The sequence below is a fragment of the Malus domestica genome, chromosome 04 (genome assembly GCF_042453785.1).
Source record: "Malus domestica chromosome 04, GDT2T_hap1".
Classification (NCBI taxonomy): domain Eukaryota; kingdom Viridiplantae; phylum Streptophyta; class Magnoliopsida; order Rosales; family Rosaceae; genus Malus; species Malus domestica.
In genome coordinates, this window is record NC_091664.1 from 20,142,635 (window position 1) to 20,162,402 (window position 19,768).

The 19,768-nt window shown below is 33.2% G+C and overlaps 1 protein-coding gene across 1 annotated transcript; it reads left to right on the forward strand.

The window, feature by feature from the left end:
• Positions 1-1,480: 1,480 nt before the first annotated feature.
• On the forward strand, positions 1,481-2,766 carry LOC139195049 (uncharacterized). Its single transcript, XM_070820229.1, has 5 exons — positions 1,481-1,579; positions 1,684-1,694; positions 1,777-2,054; positions 2,162-2,216; positions 2,439-2,766. Exons 1-5 carry the CDS (start codon positions 1,481-1,483, stop codon positions 2,764-2,766), a joined length of 771 nt encoding a protein of 256 aa, XP_070676330.1.
• The last annotated feature ends 17,002 nt before the right edge of the window (positions 2,767-19,768 follow it).

Consider the following 19,768-nt stretch of genomic DNA (forward strand, 5'->3'; position numbering starts at 1 on the left):
TATATTTAGTCACATAAGCAAATCGTATTTATTTTGTATTTGAAGTCTTAAGTTCAATTCTTTATTTGTCTCTTGATAAAATTCACTAAAAAAATTTTATCAGTGCATAATCATTTGAAATTTTCTAATATAACATTATATTTCTAATCATTAATTTCAAATACATTGTATGCAAAAAAATAAACAATACATACTCTGTATCGAAGGAGACAAATTTGATTTATTAAAATTATCTTGATTTTACTTTTGTACAAGCAAGCTAGTGTAATTTAATAATGAAACCGATTATGGAAGAAAACATCAGGTTGATGCCATCAGAGTTCCTATTAAAGTACACACCCTTTACCATTTTCCTCTCCACTCCAACTTTTTTGTTTCTTCAGGTAAATAAATCAAAACACCTCCAGGCTCCAGTGCACCATGTCTCCCTCAAGGTGCCCTAGAACGATATCTATTGCCATTTTAAAACTTAATTATCTTCCAGTATATTGGGTTAGGTTGTAGGCATGATTTTATCGAATATTTCTAGCCACTGAGTGCAGGCCACACGGCCTTGGCTCAACTCAGTCGGGACACCTTGCCAACAACCATTGGCTTTTTTCCACCTTTTCATTTCAACAAATAATATTATAACTTTAAACTAATCCATAGTGTGTTAATTTGTCATTGTTCGTAAAAGAGCAGTTTCACCCCTAAAAAAATGCATCAATACCCAACGCATTTATCCACTCAGTGAACAGTGATAGACCCTAAGGAACAGTAATAGGCCAAATGCACCTCCACCCCTAAACAAATGCGTTGGCACAAACAATCTTCACCCCTACAAAATACGTTGGCACCCAGCTCATTTTAAATTTTTTAAATTTTTTTATACAAGAATAAATAAATAAAATAGTTTTAATTTCGGATAGGATTTTTAACCAATTTCGTCACGCCACGTGTCATTATCTGAATATACTATTTTGTGAATAAATTTCCACTAAGATTTTCAACCAATTCCGACGCGCCACGTATCACTATCTGTTTACAATAATTTAGCCAAGATTACGATAAGATTTTAACCAATCTTATCACGTCATGTGTCATTATCCGAATGTATTATTTTGTGGATAGATTTCCAATAAGATTTTCAACCAATCCCGACGCGCCACGTGTCACTTCCTGTTTGCAATAATTTAGCCAAGATTTCGATAAGATTTTCAACCAATCACGTAGTGCCGCGTGGCATTGTCCAGAACCTCATCCTTTCTTTTTTTGTCCATATAAACCCTACATCTCTACATCCATCCTCACACCAAATTCAATCCTTCTTTTTAGCTCAGAATCCTTCTTCATCGTTTTCAAATCTTGAGTTCTTTTTACAATGTCTTCTTCAAGGAGATTGTATAAACAATTTGAGGAGCAACAGAAAAGATTGTTGGCATAACAGGAAGAATTGGTCAATCTCGAGGAAGGTGGAAGTGGAGATAAGGCTTTCGCAATGAAGCAGGATGAGGATGATGACCATAGAAGGCAGAGGGCCTCACATTCCCACCGTGTCATGAAAGTTGTGGATCAGATAGCCAAACTCAGACGTGCCGTAAACTTCGATAGAAAAATGGAAAGATAAGGTAAAATTCTCTTGGAAGATTATTTTATTCCCAACAGCGTATTCCCTAATCATGTTTTTAGATGTTGTTTTAGAATGCAACGAGGTTTGTTCGACAAAATCATGAGTGCTATTTGCTACCATAATCCATACTTTGTGCAAAAAGATGATGTTTTTCATGTTTTAAGTCTTATTCCTGAGCAAAAAATTACGACTGCTTTGCGAATGCTTGCATATGGAGCATCTGCAGATCAAGTGGATGAGATCGCGAGGATGGGAAAAACAACTGTTCTAGAGTCCCTGATGCGGTTTTGCTCTGCAATTGAAGCCTTCTACACCAATGAGTATCTCCGGGCACCCACGCCAATAGACATGCGAAGGCTTTTGAGGAATGGGGAGATACAAGGCTTCCGTGGCATAATTGGAAGCATCGAATGCATGTACTGGACTTGGAAAAACTGTCCAAGTGCGTGGTAAGGAGCTTATGGCAACAGAAAATGAGCCAAAAGTATCATTTTGGAAGTGGTGGCTTCATTTGATACATGGATTTGGCATGCTTTTTTGGTGTTATAGGAGCTCAGAATGACCTAAATGTCTTTGTCCAATCTCTAGTTTTCGACGAACTATTGTAAAGAAAATCACCGAAATGCACATATTGGGTTAATGACCATAAATACGACAGACCATACTACCTTGCAGACAGCATTTATCCAAGGTGGTCAACATTTGTCAAAACAGTGCCACATCCATAGAGTGAAAAAGAATAACACTTCGCAAAATGTCAAGAGGGGTGTGGGAAGGATGTGGAGCGTTGTTTTGATATCCTGCAAGTTCGTTGGGCGATTGTTAGGTCTGCTGCTAGAATGTTTGATGTCGAGGCTCTTCGATCCATCATGATGACGTGTATTATTCTCCACAACATGAGTATGGAAAATGAGGCTCTTCGATCCGTCGATGAATACGAGCCGGATCTGATGAACAACTCAAGAACACGTATCTACTATGCTCATGATCGAACCGAAGATCATGTGCAACACGAGCCGTTGGAATGGGATGGACGTTACAATGAATTGATTGTTCAGCGGTACACTTCAGTGCAAGAGCCATACTGGCACGTAACTGGCCAAAATGACTTGATTGAGCACCAGTGGGGATTGCAAGAAGGTGAAGATAATTAAAATGAGCTTGTGGTTGAAGAATAAAGTGTATTTTTTAAGTTTATGTAATTTTATTTAGTGTGATTTTTTTTTAAGTTTATTTGGTGAGGTTATGTAAATTTAATTGGTGTTTTTTATTTTTAAGTTTATTTGGTGAGTTTATGTAATCTTATTTAGTGTGTTTTTTTTAAGTTTATATGGTGAGGTTATGTAATTTTATTTGCTGTTTTTTTTAAGTTTATTTGGTGAGTTTATGTAATCTAATTTGATGTGTTTAAATAAAGTACAATAAATAAATTTGGAATTGCATAAAGTTCTAAAAATAAATAATAAATTACATAAGGTACTAATAATAAATAAAAAATTACACAAAGTACTAATAATAAATAAGAAATTACATCTATAAATAAAAATAAATAAGAAATTACATAAGGTACTAAAAATAAAGACGAAATTACATAAGAAATTAAATAAAGTACTACAAATAAATACAAAATTATACAAAGTCTCTAGAGCTAGGATATGTGGTGCTAGGATTTGTGCAGCTATAACCCCCTCGACTTGTTTCCGCATCTTTTGCACGCCTCCTTCACACGACGTCTCTTTTTTCCGATGTCCAAAAATATTTCGAATTCGGAGACAGTCCTACTAGAGGCTTGTTCATAGTATTACAATCTGCTTAAGTCATCCTTTCTTCTATAAGCATCTCATTTTCTAGATTAAGTGCATCTCTAATCATCTCGTTCTCTCGATTAACTATTTCTCTTTGCCTCTCAGCCGCTGCATCACGTCTATCAGTAACTACTAATATTGTTGCCATAGCAGTAGTTTTTTCCTTATCTCTAGCCACTTCCTGCGCCATGTTCAATTCACCTTGGTGAGCAAGTTCCTCCATATATTTAGTGTAGTCATTTTTGGAAGAACTACCTTTTTTCTTTGATGCTTTTTTACCTTGAGGCCTGAGGGACTGACTAGTCGGTTGGGTTTTCAGCATTTCTTCAGCCGTCCCTTCCGTGTCTTCAAATTTGTTGCCTTCTTGTTCGGCCGTATCTGCTCCTGGAGAACTGTGTAGACCCATGCCGTGCATGACAACTTCTGGACCGGTTGCCACAATTTTGTATCTAGGGTAATCTTTGACAATTTCCTAACATTCCCATTTGTTGAATGATTTGTTGTGGTTCTTCGCATTGTAGAATGCTTGTGCTTGTAGTGTCTATAAATATGGGATAAGATAGTATTATAAAATGCGGGTGTAACACAAATAAATAAATTAAAATATTGATGCGGGTGGAATACATATAAATAAATAAAAATATTATTACCTGATCCGCTAAACTTGTCCCACTACGCAGATTACCAGAAGCATGAGAGATGGCGTTTTTCCAACAAGTAAAGGATGTGCTGAGTTTTTTCCAACGACCTTGAAAACCTTGACTACTTCTGGCGTCTTTTCCATGTAAATCTCAAAACGCTTTCGTAATTTTACTCCACATTTCTCGCTTATCCATCTCATTACCCATAATCGAGTCATGAGTAGTGTGAACCCAACATTCACACAACGTAACATCTTCAATGAGCTTCCACGAAGTCATTTTTTTCTCTCAAAGTGTAGAAAATATTGAAATGTAGAAAGTGTAGAAAGTGTAGAAAATAATGAAATGTGGTGTAAGGTTGAAGATGAAGGTTAGGTATTTGTAGAAAAAAACAAATAATTTTTTTTTAATTTTTATGTATTTTTTTAATTTTTTTTCATAATTTTAAATAAATTTTAATTTAGTTAATTAATCTGGACTGTTGGATTTGAAAAATATTCAAATCCAACAACCTATAAGTTGCCACGTGGCCAACGGTCATAATTCTAACTGTTGTGCCTTTTTTTTTTTAATTTTTGGGGGACAAACGTGAACCGTTGATCTGTGATCGGATGATCCAAATTCAAATTCAAATTCACATTTTTTTTACCATTGGAAATCCAACGGTTTAGAAAAACTAGCTGTTGAAAATCCAACGGCCCAAGCTGGGACACGTGGCCTCCCCATCTGATGGCTGAGTGCGCCTGCGCATGCGGCCCCCCGTCTAATTTTGTGTCAACTACTCGCGCAGGCTCGTGCGTGATTGCCACGCGTCTGGCAAATGGCGTCATACAGGTCAGTCCACGCCTCTGTCGATTTTGGGTTGGCCTAAAGACCAGCACGGGCTGGGTGCTAGCCTATTCGCTAGGCTGGAGTGCAAAGCCTGGGTGCCGACCTCTCCTCTCCCCGATGGAACTTCTCTAAGGGGAAGAGCCAGCCCTGAGAATGTGCAAAAGGTGCCACCGCACATGGCCTTCAAATCGGAAGCACCCCACATTTTCAGTACATGTATATAGTATGTAATATATATTTAAATGTGCATAATAACACTAATTATAGTGCCAACGCTAGTGGTTTAGGACTACAGCATTAGAAAAATAAAGGGTCTTCATCTAAATTTGACATTGGTCTTATTGATCTTTAATTATAATTAGCACAAAACTAATGAGAGATTTCAACGGATTAGTACGGATCATATTGCATAATCTTCTACCAATTTTGTCTAATATTGACCAAAGCATTAGGAGTGGCACGTGTTCGATCCCATTTAAATTGGTTACTTTTTCTGAAGAGGTTGCTGTTGCTGATTAACTTTTGTTGCTGCAGGTGATTTGCTAGTCAAATGGTACGGAAAGGCCACGAGCGTGTACTAGTGTAGTCACCCCCATTAAGAAGTAAATAAGTGTTTTAATAAGATAATGGTAGATAATATTTGATGAGTTGGACAAGTGGGATCCAATACACTTGGCAACAAGAGGAACTGGCCTGAATTGTGGAGGGAATCGACCAAACAATTTTTATGATTAATTTAGTGGATCATCAACGTGGTCTAATAGCATGCAGTCATTTTGTTACAAGAAGTCCTCGTCAGATGGAATTTCATGAAAAACAGTTCTTTTTTAAGTAAGTTTTATTTTCCAATAACAATTACATAAGTTATTTTGACTGTAAAAGATAAATATTTAGGTTAGAATTGATTTTTGACCAAAAACGTTCGAATTGATACAATCAGATCAATACTCCATCAAATTTAAGTTGATACTACCACCAATAAATTTAAAAGACGCATAAATTGAGTTTGAGTTGACAACAGCATCAATTCAATCAAATTTGGATTGAGGTTCAAATTTTTGTATTAGATCACAATTTTTTAGGTAATTTACTTCCATTCACGTTGAATTATTGGGTTGAACTCTCGGATAAAGCCTGAGTTAAACCATTATTTAAGCCTAACCTGATTAATTTGGACAATTCGAGCTCAACTCAGGTTAACTCTATTCTTTGAGTCTAACTAACTAATAAAAATTGAATATACTAAGTTTTTCATTTTTGGTTACATGGTGGGAATTGGACCTTTGTCCAAACGTGATTCAAACTCATTTAACTGCGCACACTCAATTCTGATGCTAACCTTACAATTTAGTCTCTACGTGTGGGATTCGACTACAATACTTATATATATTTAATACAATTATCATTTGACGGTTAGATATAAGTCATGTAAATATATGTATTTAATACAATCACCATAAATTTGATATTGGTTCATTGACTTGATCAAATTGAACTAGTGCACTATTGGTTGACTTATGCTGGTTACTCTCCAACCTGTCTTATTTGGACCATATAAACACTATCATTTTATATACTTTGTGTTAGACCTGGCATTCGTGTTGTGTTTTCCGTATTCGTGTCGTTTTCGTGTCATACCCAATATCTTAACGGGTCGTTTCGTGTAACACCCGTTAAAATAAACAGGTAAAATGACCCAATCCGACATCGACCTGATAATAATAATAACAGGTAATATGACATGACCCGTTACTTGTTAAGGAAAATATATTTTAAACCAATAAATAATCAAATGGAAAACATAATACTAAATAAGTATATACATAACATATTGTCACATCCAAAACATAAAAACACATTTCTCTTTTAAGTATATTTTCACTTACCAAAAGTCTTTAATAGTTTTTTAATTAATGTAGAAGTGTAAAAATAATATAGAAAAAAATATATAAACGCTCATAATGACAAGCTTTACAACTTTCATGAAGAGCTTAACTTCGAAATTCGCCACTATAATCATATAAATCATAAATCAAAATTTAATCATTGATTGTTGTTTACATTTACACTTCATTGTTCTCATCAAACTTTGTTTTTTCAGATTTTCTTTTTTGAAAACTTGATCTATTAGAGGATGCAGGAAGATAAACGGTTTGGATCATTGATATTATATTTAGAGTTTTACAGTTAGTGAAAATATTGCTTGATGTTTATAAAGTTTCTACAAACTATATGACATTGACTCATATTTCAATTAACCGTAAATATCGAAACGTGATATCAAAGATCTAAACCATTCATCTTCTTACATCTGCCAGATGATCATATTTTCAAAAAAGAAAATTTTAAAAATGAAATTCAGTAAGAAGAATAAAGCGTAAATGGCAATCGATGATTAAATATAAATTTAAGATTTATGAATTATAGTGTTGGATTTCGAAACTGACCCCTTCATGAAAGTTGTAAAGTTTGTCACTATGAGTGATTGTATATTTTTTTTACATTTTTTACACTTCTACAATAATTATTATTAATTTTATTAATTTTTCCCTCATATAAAAAACATTATTCATGAAGGTTTGGAAGATTTTAAAAATCTAAAAGATAATGTAAGTGTAACCATTATCTACTCGTGGAGAAATAATGATGAATCACGAGTGTTTATATATTCTTTCACATTGTTCATACTTGTATGTATGTCTTCTTAATTCTTGCCTATACAAATACTATATTAGTTTATTTTAATTTTAGACAACAACATATTAAGTAAAATTTATCCTAGTAATGATAATAAAGAACTCTCATAATAAAAATAAATAATGACTAAAACTTTTTTTTAAACTTATATAGAATAATAATACAAAACTATATATTTAATATAGAATATATTGTATATATTACTATGGCTATTGTATTTTATAATAAATCTTTTAGTAATTAAACTTTAAAATTATCAAAATAATTTTTTCTTAACGGGTCGAAACGGGTTACCCGCGTGTATACCTGTTAAGAACCCGTTAATAATGGGTCACCCGATAATGACCCGATAAGTTATCATGTTGACCCGAAACCGGTTATTTTCGTGTCATTTTCGTATCGTGTTACCGTGTCGTGTTAGAAACTGCCAAGTTGTGCCTAACATATGTTTCACCGGAAATGAACAATGTGTAATCATACAATGAATATTTCTACTGAACTTCACTATCGTACAACTATTCATTTTTCTTAGGATATTCACACACCTATTTCTTTTTTCACACTCCTCTTGATTTTCGGTTGTCAGATCAGATGAATCGACAGAAGATCAATAACCAAATATTAATAAGAGTATGTGAAAGATAAAAATGAGTGTGTAAATAATATTTTTCTTCTTTTATTATAATTTTTAGAATAAAAAACAAGAACTAGGGTTTGGTGGTTTTGGTTCATGATTGGATCCTAATTGCATGCACCAGTGTATTGTAATAAGAGTATGTGAGACATAAAAATGAGTATCAATAACATTTTTCTTCTTTTATTATAATTTTTAGAATAAAAAACAAAAACTAGGGTTGGGTGGTTTTGGTTCATGGTTGGATCCTAATTGCCAGGGCTGGCCCAGACCTAGTGCGGGCAAGGCGACCGTTTGAGGCCCAAAAAAATTAGGGGCACCAAAATTATTAGTGTGGCCTATTTATATACGTTTTTATAAGAGTATAAATTTATAAATTTGGTTTAATGACAAAGAAATTTAACTAGAAACAATGATTTTGTTGTTTGAAATTAATATAGAGGTCGTAGGTTCAAAACACCATGTGTGCTTATTTAAATTCCAATGTTTACAAATTTCTTTTCATAACACAATAAATTTATAAAATTTGGCTAAATAATCATAAGTTTTATTAGAAGCAATGGTTTTTGAAGTTAAAATTAACGAAATGTCCTAAGTTCGAAATACTATGTGTTTATTTTTTTCAATTTTTACAAATTTTTATTTGATTGTTAATTTATTTTTTAATTACTAGCTAGTAACTATGTGGGTTGCTGTCACATCCCGGTCTAGGCCCCCACCACATACCAGGCTCGACTCCACCGTAGCACGATATTATTCGCTTTGGGTCCCGATCACGCCCTCACAGTTTTGTTTCTGGGAACTCACTTCAGAACTTTCTAGTGGATCACTCATCATGGGATTGCTCTCGCGCGAACTCGCTTAACTTCGAAGTTCTGACAGAACCCGAAGCCGGTGAGCTCCCAAAAGACCTCGTGCTAGGTAGAGATGAGAATATACATATAAGGCTTACATGATCAAATTCCTTGGGCGATGTGGGATGTTACAATCCACCCCCCTTAGGGGCCCGACATCCTCGTTGGCACACTTCCGGTCAGGGATTGGCTCTGATACCAAATTGTCACATCCCGACCCGGGCCCCCACCACATCTCAGGCTCGACTCCGCCGTAGCACGATATTGCCCACTTTAAGTCTCGACCACGCCCTCACGGTTTTGTTTCTGAGAACTCACACGAGAACTTCTCAGTGGATGACCCATCATGGGATTGCTCTCGCACGAACTCACTTAACTTCAGAGTTCCGACAGAACCCGAAGCCAGTGAGCTCCCAAAAAGCGTCGTGCTAGGTAGAGATGAGAATTTACATATAAGGCTTACAGGATCCACTCCCTTGGGCGATGTGGGATGTTACTGTTGCTATTTTTAAACATTCGTTCTAATTCAAGTCTAATCTTAAACAAAGAGTAATGAGTAGACTAAATTTTTAAACCAAATTTGCAAATCATATAATGTGTCATCAAAATGTTTAATTTGGTGCACATTCATTACATATACATATCTTTAAAGATTTCAAAAATATCATTATTTTTTTAGTCTTATATTGACGAGGTTAGTAAATAAGAAAAAACACCTCACGATTTATACAAAAATATTTTAAAAGTTCATATGAAAGACAAAACTCATAATCTATATACTTGTAAGCTTGGAGTTTTTTTGTTTTCTTTTCTCGATACAAAATAAATTAGTTTGTTTGTATTTCTAAATTACTGAGTTTGAAATGTTTTTTTAAATATAATTTTATTGATGTTTTACGTGTAAAACAAATATTTTTTTTTATATAAAATGAGGGCACGTATCTCTGAACCGGGCCTGCTAATTGCATACACCAGTGTACTGTCCCCTCGTAATCTACTACACTAACAAACAACTTTACTGCTGGCAGGCAGTGGCATTCAAAGTAGACCTGGCATTCGTGTTGTGTTTTCCGTGTTCGTGTCGTTTTCGTGTCATACCCGATATCTTAACGGGTCATGTCGTGTAACACCCGTTAAAATAAACGGGTAAAATGACCCGACCCGAAATCGACCCGATAATATTAACAGGTAATATGACCCGACCTGTTACCCGTTAAGGAAAATATATTTTAAACCAATAAATAATCAAATGAAAAACATAATACTAAATAAGTATATACATTCCATATTATCACATCCAAAACATAAAAACGCAATTTTGTTTTAAGTATATTTTCGCTTACCTAAAGTCTTTAATAGTTTTTTAATTAATGTAGAAGTGTAAAAAAATATAGAAAACAAATATATAAACACTCGTAATGACAAACTTTATAACTTTCATGAAGAGCTTAACTTCGAAATTCACCACTATAATCATATAAATCATAGATCAAAATTTAACCGTTGATTGTTGTTTACATTTATGCTTCATTGTTCTCATCAAATTTCGTTTTTTTAGATTTTCTTTTTTGAAAATATGATCTATTAGAGGGTGTAGGTAGATGAACGGTTTGGATCGTTGATATTATATTTAGAGTTTTACGGTTAGTGAAAATATTGCTTGATGTTTATAAAGATTCTACAAATTATATGACATTGACTCATATTTCAGTTAACCGTAAATATCGAAACGTGATATCATCTTCTTACATTCGCCAGATGATCATGTTTTCAAAAAATAAAATTTTAAAAATGAAATTCAGTAAAAAGAATAAAGTGTAAATGACAATCGACGGTTAAATAAATTTAAGGTTTTACTACTACAAAATTATCTATTGCTGGCGGTCCAAAAACTTTTTTCAACGATCTAACCGTCAAACTTATTTGTACACATTCCAAGATTGCATACGTAAAAAATCGTAAAAAACAAACATCAGAGATTACGTAACGGAACAAAAGTTTTCGACGGTTATAAACGAAAAATCACAATTTAACAGTTATTTTAGCTCCGATTTTGATGATTTTTTACAGATACACTCCTCGACCCTATAAAAATGTAATGAATAAATTTGATCTTTAATTTAAAGTATTTACACTAGTGGATACCACAAAAACTTATTTTATACTTAATAAAAGTATAATATTAACTCTAAGTGTTTGTTTAATCAACCGTTTTGACGCAATATGCATTCTACGAAACATTTTTCAACGATCCAACCGTCAAACTTATTTGTACACATTCCGAGATCGCATACGTAAAAAATCGTAAAAAACAAACATTCAGAGATTACGTAATGGAACAAAAGTTTTCGACGGTTATAAACAAAAAATCACAATTTAACGGTTATTTTATCTCCGATTTTGATGATTTTTTACAGATACACTCCTCGACCCTATAAGAATGTAATGAATAAATTTGATCTTTAATTTAAAGTATTTACACTAGTGGATACCACAAAAACTTATTTTATACTTAATAGAAGTTTATAATATTAACTCTAAGTGTTTGTTTAATCTACTGATTTGACGCAATATGCATTCTACAAAACTTTTTTCAACGATCTAACCGTCAAAATTATTTGTACACATTCCGAGATCGCATACGTAAAAAATCATAAAAAAAAACATTCAGAGATTACGTAATGGAACAAAAGTTTTCGACGGTTATAAACGAAAAATCACAATTTAACGGTTATTTTAGCTCTGATTTTGATGATTTTTTACAGATACACTCCTCGACCCTATAAGAATGTAATGAATAAATTTGATCTTTAATTTAAAGTATTTACACTAGTGGATACCACAAAATCTTATTTTATACTTAATAGAAGTATAATATTAACTCTAAGTGTTTGTTTAATCTACCGTTTTGACGCAATATGCATTCTATGAAACGTTTTTCAGCGATCCAACCGTCAAACTTATTTGTACACATTCCGAGATTGCAAACTTAAAAAATCGTAAAAAACAAACATTCAGAGATTACGTAACGGAACAAAAGTTTTCGACGGTTATAAACGAAAAATCACAATTTAACGGTTATTTTAGCTTCAATTTTGATGATTTTGTACATATACACTCCTCAACCGTATAAGAATGTAATGAATAAATTTGATCTTTAATTTAAAGCATTTACATTTTTTTATATATGAGTGATTGTATATATATATTTTTACATTTTTTACACTTCTACAATAATTATTATTAATTTTATTAATTTTGCCCTCAAATAAAAAACATTATTCATGAGGGTTTGAAGGATTTTAAAAATCTAAACGATAATATAAGTGTAACAATTATCTATTCGTAGAGGAATAATGATAAATCCCGAGTGTTTATATATTCTTTCACATTTTTCATACTTGTATGTATGTCTTCTTAGTTCTTGCATATACAAATACTATACTAGTATATTTTAATTTTGGACAAGAATATGTTATGTAAAATTTATCCTAGTAATGATAATAAGGAACTCTCATAATAAAAATAAATAATGACTAATTTTTTTTAATTTTTTTTTTAAATTTATATAGAACAATAATACAAAACTATATATTTAATATAGAATATATTGTATATATTAATATGACTATTGTATTTTATAATAAATCTTTTAGTAATTAAACTTTAAAATTATTAAAATAATTTTATTCTTAACGGGTCGAAACGGGTTACCCACGTGTTACCCGCGTGTATACCTGTTAAGAACCCGTTATTAACGGGTTCTTAACGGGTCACCCGATAGTGACCCGATAAGTTATCGTGTTGACCCGAAACCCGTTATTTTCGTGTCGTTTTCGTATCGTGTCACCGTATCGTATCAAAAACTGCCAGGTCTAATTCAAAGTTTGATGCATAGGGACCTATTTACTAAGTGTCATATCAAAATATATATATATATATATCTCTCAGAGCTGTAGATGCCTGCAGCCACCATTTTATTTAATTTAAATGTGAACAGCTCCTGCAGCTACAGAAGTTGTATGTCAGCGTCTTGATCACTATCTTCTCCCTCAAGTTTTCCCTTCTTCTCCTCGAGTTGAGTTGCAAGTTATGACCCAGACTGACAATCATTTTCCTTTCCTTTTATGGGTTCGATTTGGATTAAGGGGTTTTTTATATGAATTCAATTGGACTAAAAAATTGAACTTATTTTAAAAGTAAAAAATTATTAAAAATTAAATCTATTTCAAAAAATAGACTACAAAATTAAACCTTTTTTAAATTTTCCCTTGGATTAATTACGGAACCCATCCGTCATCCGGCAACCTTTTTTCACACACGCATCAAATAACAAGAAATTAACTTGACTCTTTAATACTGTGAAGTTTTGTGATTAACCATGAGACTGATTTAAGAAACTTCATATTTATAATTGAAAATGTTCATATATAAATACTTTGTAAATACTATTTTTATAAAAAAATTAATAAAAATAAATTTTTGGACTCCCGATTTGCAAATGCAAATCAAAGCTCCTCTCTTTAATATTCAACCGAATGCAACCACTTTTGAATTGTGCTATTACCAAAATAACCTTGATACGTATATGGTCTTATCCCCCTTTCTCTTCCCAAGTTCTCCATTTTCCCCTCCCAGCTCCCAAGTTTCTCCTCCTTTCTCGTCACCTTCCTTATTCTTCGTAGTGCATAAACCCTTCTAAGCTTTCTACTGGTTTATCTCACATACGAGGCAATATCATGAAGTAACACCAAATGAAGGGCTGCTATATATGGTGAATATACAGTCGATACAATAAATTTGAAGATGTATCCCAGCAGGCCAACGACCTAACCTTTGACCTAAGAAGAATCCCGAACAAAAATAAAAATAAACCAAACCAAAATTTGGAGACGTAAGTGAGAATTAGCGAGTGATTAAACTAAAAAATTAGAAGAAAACAAGTCTTGAAAAATGACAAAACCTAGAGAAGAGGGGTAATTGTGAGTGAGAGTTGAGAAACGAGACACATAAACTGGAGTCTCGACAGAGATGGGAGTCATGGAGAGTGAAAACTATAGATTAGAACTGGAGAGGTTACGACTCATAAGAAAGGGAGGGACTTGTTTATATTAATGGTGTTTTGGTAGTAGCACATCCAAATTGAGTGTATTTGGTTGAATTTCAATTCGTGAGTAGTTTTGATATGCATTTGTGAGCATGTTTGCCAACAAACGAATAAAATATGACATCGTTTAGTCATTGAACTGTATTAAAATAGATGGAAGATTTTAGTAAAAAGATGTATAATTGTTTATCTATTTGCTACAATTAATTGATTAAAAAATCTTAATTTTAATATCATTTTTTTTGTAAAAATGATATTTATAGAGAGATTTGTAATATAAATGGTTACGATTATAAACTCAAGGTGAATCGAGGAGGAACTCCTCAAAACACTTTGGTGTCGACTCACAAAGCTTCAGTGGTTATGATAGGAACTGTTTATAATCGTAACCCACAAAGCTTCAATGGTTATGATAGGAACTGTTTATAATCGTAACCCTATTCATGTTATATATCACTCGGTAAAAATTATCTAGGTAAAAAAATCAAATAAAACCAAGGTCGTTTAATCAATCAACTGTAGCAAGTAGATTAAGTGCTCATAATACTGTCACCAATTTCAACTATCTATTTGTATACAGTTCGATAAAAACCTCATATTTTATTATATTGGTAGAAATTATTTTTACATAGTAATTTATAATATGAAAATTTCTAATTAGAAGCATGAAGTCAAATTTATTTTTTATTTTTATAAATTATTGATAGGTGAATTATCTAGTATGAAACTTTTAACTGGAAATTCTTTGGTCATTGATAGATCAGAGCATGATAAAATTTTCAATTGAAAATTTAATTAATCTATGAAAAATAAAATATTACTTGAATTTTGTTCATTGAGATTATATTTGTTATGCATTTAATGGATGAAATATGCTAAATGAACATACGAATTTTAACAATTAAAAACCAAGGATGACCTATGATTATTTGAATAATCGTATGAGTTGCATTTTATTTAGTTGATTAATATGATACCATCAATGATTCTTTCTTTTGAGCTGTGCTAGCATTTGAGGCGCACACAGATCAATGGCGAGCTTCTTCCCTGTGTTTTAATACTTAACTATTGTTGATTAATATGATAGGAACTATCATATGTAGGATTATCAGAGAGACGTGTTATAGACTCACTTCTAACAACATCAATATTGTCTTCAACTTAGTAATTACCACGTGCATAATCCGTCAGGTGTAGGGTTTTATCACAAAAAACCTTGATATTAGTTGGAGTGGGGTTGAAACATTTAAACTCTTATTTTCTCAAAGATACGGTCGGTGTGAGATATTTCAATGCGCACCCTCACGTGGGACCCAATTAGTGGGTCACAAGTGAGAGATCCACACATCGACAACCACGTAGAGCCAATGGGTCTCACCTTATACGCGGGGCCAAGGGACGCACCATTATGGTGCGAGGCCAAGGTGACCTATCCATCACGTGGCAGTAGAAGCTCGCTCCCTACCTCTAATACCATAATAAAAGTATAGTTTTTAAGATTTAATTGCTCATTCTTGTTATTCTTCTCCCATTGGGAGGAAATATATGTACACCGCTATTCTCCTTGTGATTCAAGAAATATTAAAGAGAGTTGCAACCAAACTAGGAAACATAAATAAATTCCTAATCCACCTAAAACTCACTCCAACATCATGTTATAAATCACTCGGTAAAAATCATCTAGGTAAAAATCAAATAAAACTAAGGTCATTTAATCCACCAACTGTTGCAAATAGATTAAGTGCTCGTAATACTTTTACCGATTTCAACCATCTAATTGTATACAGTTCGATAACAAAAAAACCATATTTTTTATTCTATTCGATAGAAATGATTTTTATATCATGAAAGATTATGATCATAAACATGAAGTTAATTTTATTATTAGATTATTGATAACTGAATTTTGTAGTAAGAAACTTTTAACCGTAAATTCTTTGGTCAATGGTACATCAAAGCATGATAAAATTTTCAATTGAAAATTTAATTAATCTATGAAAAATAAAATATTACTTGAATTGTGTTCACTGAGATTATATTTGTTATGCAATTAATGGATGACATATGCTAAATGAACATACGAATTTAAAAAAAAATCAAGGATGACTCATATTATTTGAATAATCGTATGAGTTGCATTTTATTTTTTTGATCAATATGATACCATCAATGATTCTTTCTCTTGAGCTGTGCTAGCATCTGAGGCGCACACAGATCAATAGCGAGCTTCTTCCCTGTGTTTTAGTACTAAACTATTGTTTGTATTCTCAACGTTTATAATCATTTCATCAGCAATTTTCACAGAAACACAGTAACAATAAATGGGACTGAGATGGATCTTAAATCCTGCGTACGGTTCCATCAACTGGCGGTAGACTGCCATTGCGTATGGATTTGACAAAGGCAAAGACAAATTTTTTTTTTATTTTTAAAAACCATCTAAATCAAAGGGCAAATCATCAAAATCAAAAGATTAGACAGCTAATAAAGGCTCAATCTATGATTGGTGAGTAAAGAAGGCATAAAAAAAAAATTAGGTACCACATATTTAAAATAGGATAATGTTTAGTCAATTTTATATATAATTATCATATCTTTTGTCTTATAAATTTTATAATTGAATTGTTTGTTGTGAACTTTTATAATTTAAATATGATTGTGTAAATCTTAGATTATATTTGATTCTAATTATTTTTTTCTATATGGACTTGTATTACTTGATGAAGAATTTCTTCTTTCATTTTATTACTATAAACAAAGGCATTACATAAAAGGATAACATATCCTCAACACACAATTTCCCTACGATTTTACAAGCATATCTCTTCTATCTCTACCCTTGCCGCCGGCCCCCTTCCCCTTATCAAATAAAATAGGCTATAACACGTTATTAGTACGCTCCTAGCGTTGAAGCTTTTTTTGCATCAAACTAGCTTAACCATATCATCATGCAATCAAGTTCTTTTAAAACAATGATTTTTATCTCGATATTTTTGCATCCTTGCTAGCATGAACACTCATCATAATGCATGACCCAATTTTACGTTTTTCGAATTTTAGATTCTACATAAATTGTGTATGTATTCTATTCATAATTGTTGAATCCCTTCTTTCAAATAGTGTTAGAATCCCTTCTTTCAAATAGTGGTTTAACCTACGGTATTACCTAAAGGTGTGTGTAAATTAAAAAATTAGTCACTTAATATTAAGATCTATTGATATTTTTTTTATTTGTAAGTGAAAGATTTTAAATAGTGGTTTAACCTACAGTATTACCTAAAGGTGTGTGTAAATTAAAAAATTAGTCACTTAATATTAAGATCTAATGATATTTTTTTTATTTGTAAGTGAAAGATTTTAAATTCGACTTCCATGAATCAAAAGTTTGAAACTAAATTATGTCTTACCAATTCAACACCCTTGCCCCAGACTAACTTTAGTGTTAATGTACCCCATATATAAATCTCCGTCAGAAATTCCACTGAAAGTTATCAGTTGTTGCGCACTAGATCATTTTCAAGTGTATTTTGATCAATCCATGACCTCTAGATGACTTTGGACTAAGAAACTCATTGAGTACAAGTATTCGAGAGAACAGAAAATTTGTCCCACAAACTTTAGTATTCTTATTCCAAGTCATACGGGGTTTAAATGTAAAAAAATAAAAAATATTTGAAAAAGGGATCACATGCATTACTAATGATATGTTTTAACTAATTTAAGCAAAAAATAATGGAAGTATTCACACAATTATGAATTTAGATGAGAAATTGAAAAAAAAATTAAGGGTTGTATTCAATTGAGATTTTGAAAGACTTTAATTGATTTTACAAATTTAGAGGTATTCAATCAGGATTTTAAGTGATTCTCTAAAAGTCTAGATGTATTCAATTAGAATTTAAATGAATTTATAACATTTTAGGTGTATTCAATTATAAATTGATTTTAAAATATTTGTAAAAGTTAGGGAATTCGAGGTAAATAGAGTATTTAAGCCCCATAAAATGTTGAAAAATAAAATTATTTCTTATAACACCCCAAATCATTTTCTACGTGTATTCAGATTGAATGTTTATTGCCTGCGATTTTACTGCAATTTCTTCCTATAGCTCTAGGAGAAACAATTGAATGTTTATTAAAAATTGGTTGTTTGTATTTTCGCCCTAATGACTTAATGATTTTTTTTTGTTGATAAAAAGGTAAATTTTTCATTACCAACATAGGAAACATTTACAAACATGATTAAATTACAAATAGAGCCTAGAACTACAAAACGAATCCCAGTACAAAACGCCCAAACCCAAAGAGCGAGCAAAGAACAAGCAAAAGAAGAACAAAAACCCCCTAAGAACAGCGGCCATCAACACCGCCGACCACGAACCACCACCGCCTCTTGCAATCACCGGAATCCAACTAAACGAAGCCTCCAAATAGAAAATCAAGAAGATTCAACCCTCTTCCATCATCCCACAAATTCCAAATTCGCAGCCATCAAGTAAATGAAACTCATGGGAGGAACATCCCACAAGTAATCGTGCCAACAAAAGCACATAGATGGAAGGTGGTGGTGTGACCACCTGAGCAGACGCTCTAAACACCTTCCAGGAGAGCCGCGAAATGAGGTTAGAAAAAATAGTTGTAGATGTGAAAAATAAGGGGATAAAGAGAGGCTGGAACCCAAGGGGGTAGGTAGAAGATGGGCTGAAAAGAGTCATGGATGTTGGAAGCACTGTTCTAAAAATCCCCGCCTAGCGCCGCCTAGGCCCCGCCTAGGCGCTAGGCCCCAGCCCACCGCCCCGATTAATGCCTAGGCCCTAGCCCACCGCCTAGACCGCCTAGGCACCCGTCTAGCCCGCCTAGGCATCCGCCTAGCCCGCCTAGGCACCCGCCTAGACCCGCCTAGGTTGCAACTCACTTAGACAGAAAATACATAACTTTCATTTTGCATTTTGTTTTTTTTCCAATAAAGTGTAAGAGACTTGTTGCATACTTGAATGAATAAACATTATATCCTTATTTCACATGTTTTCATTATGTTCCAATACTTCATGATATATATGCATTCTATTTTGTAGTTTATGATGAAATTATATATATTTCAAGTAGAAGTAGACACTTATTTACCTGAAATATGATAGATTTACTTAAATCCGCCTAATCCGCCTAGGCTCCCGCCTAGCCACCTAGGCGCTAGGCCCCAGCCCGCCGCCCGACTAGCGCCTAGCGACTTTTAGAACCTTGGTTGGAAGGCAACATGGGGAGAGAAAAAGATGGTAGGAATTGAGAAATTTCCGACGGAGGCCAAGGTGCCGTTAGATCCGATGCAAGAGGAAGAAGAAAGAATGGTCGGAAACAGGTGGAAGCAGAGGAAAAGGGAGAAACAGAAAACACACATGGAAGAAATATGAGGTGTTGCCATCGACTCAGGCCCTGCTAGGGCCAGCGGTTGAACGAAATTACAAGCTCCGGTCACTCACACAGAAGATGAGAAGCACTCTCAGCCTGAGAGAAGGACTCTCACCGAAAGGGAGAGAATTGTTGAAAGAATTGCTTGTTGTAGACTCAATGATTTGTACCCTTTATTTTT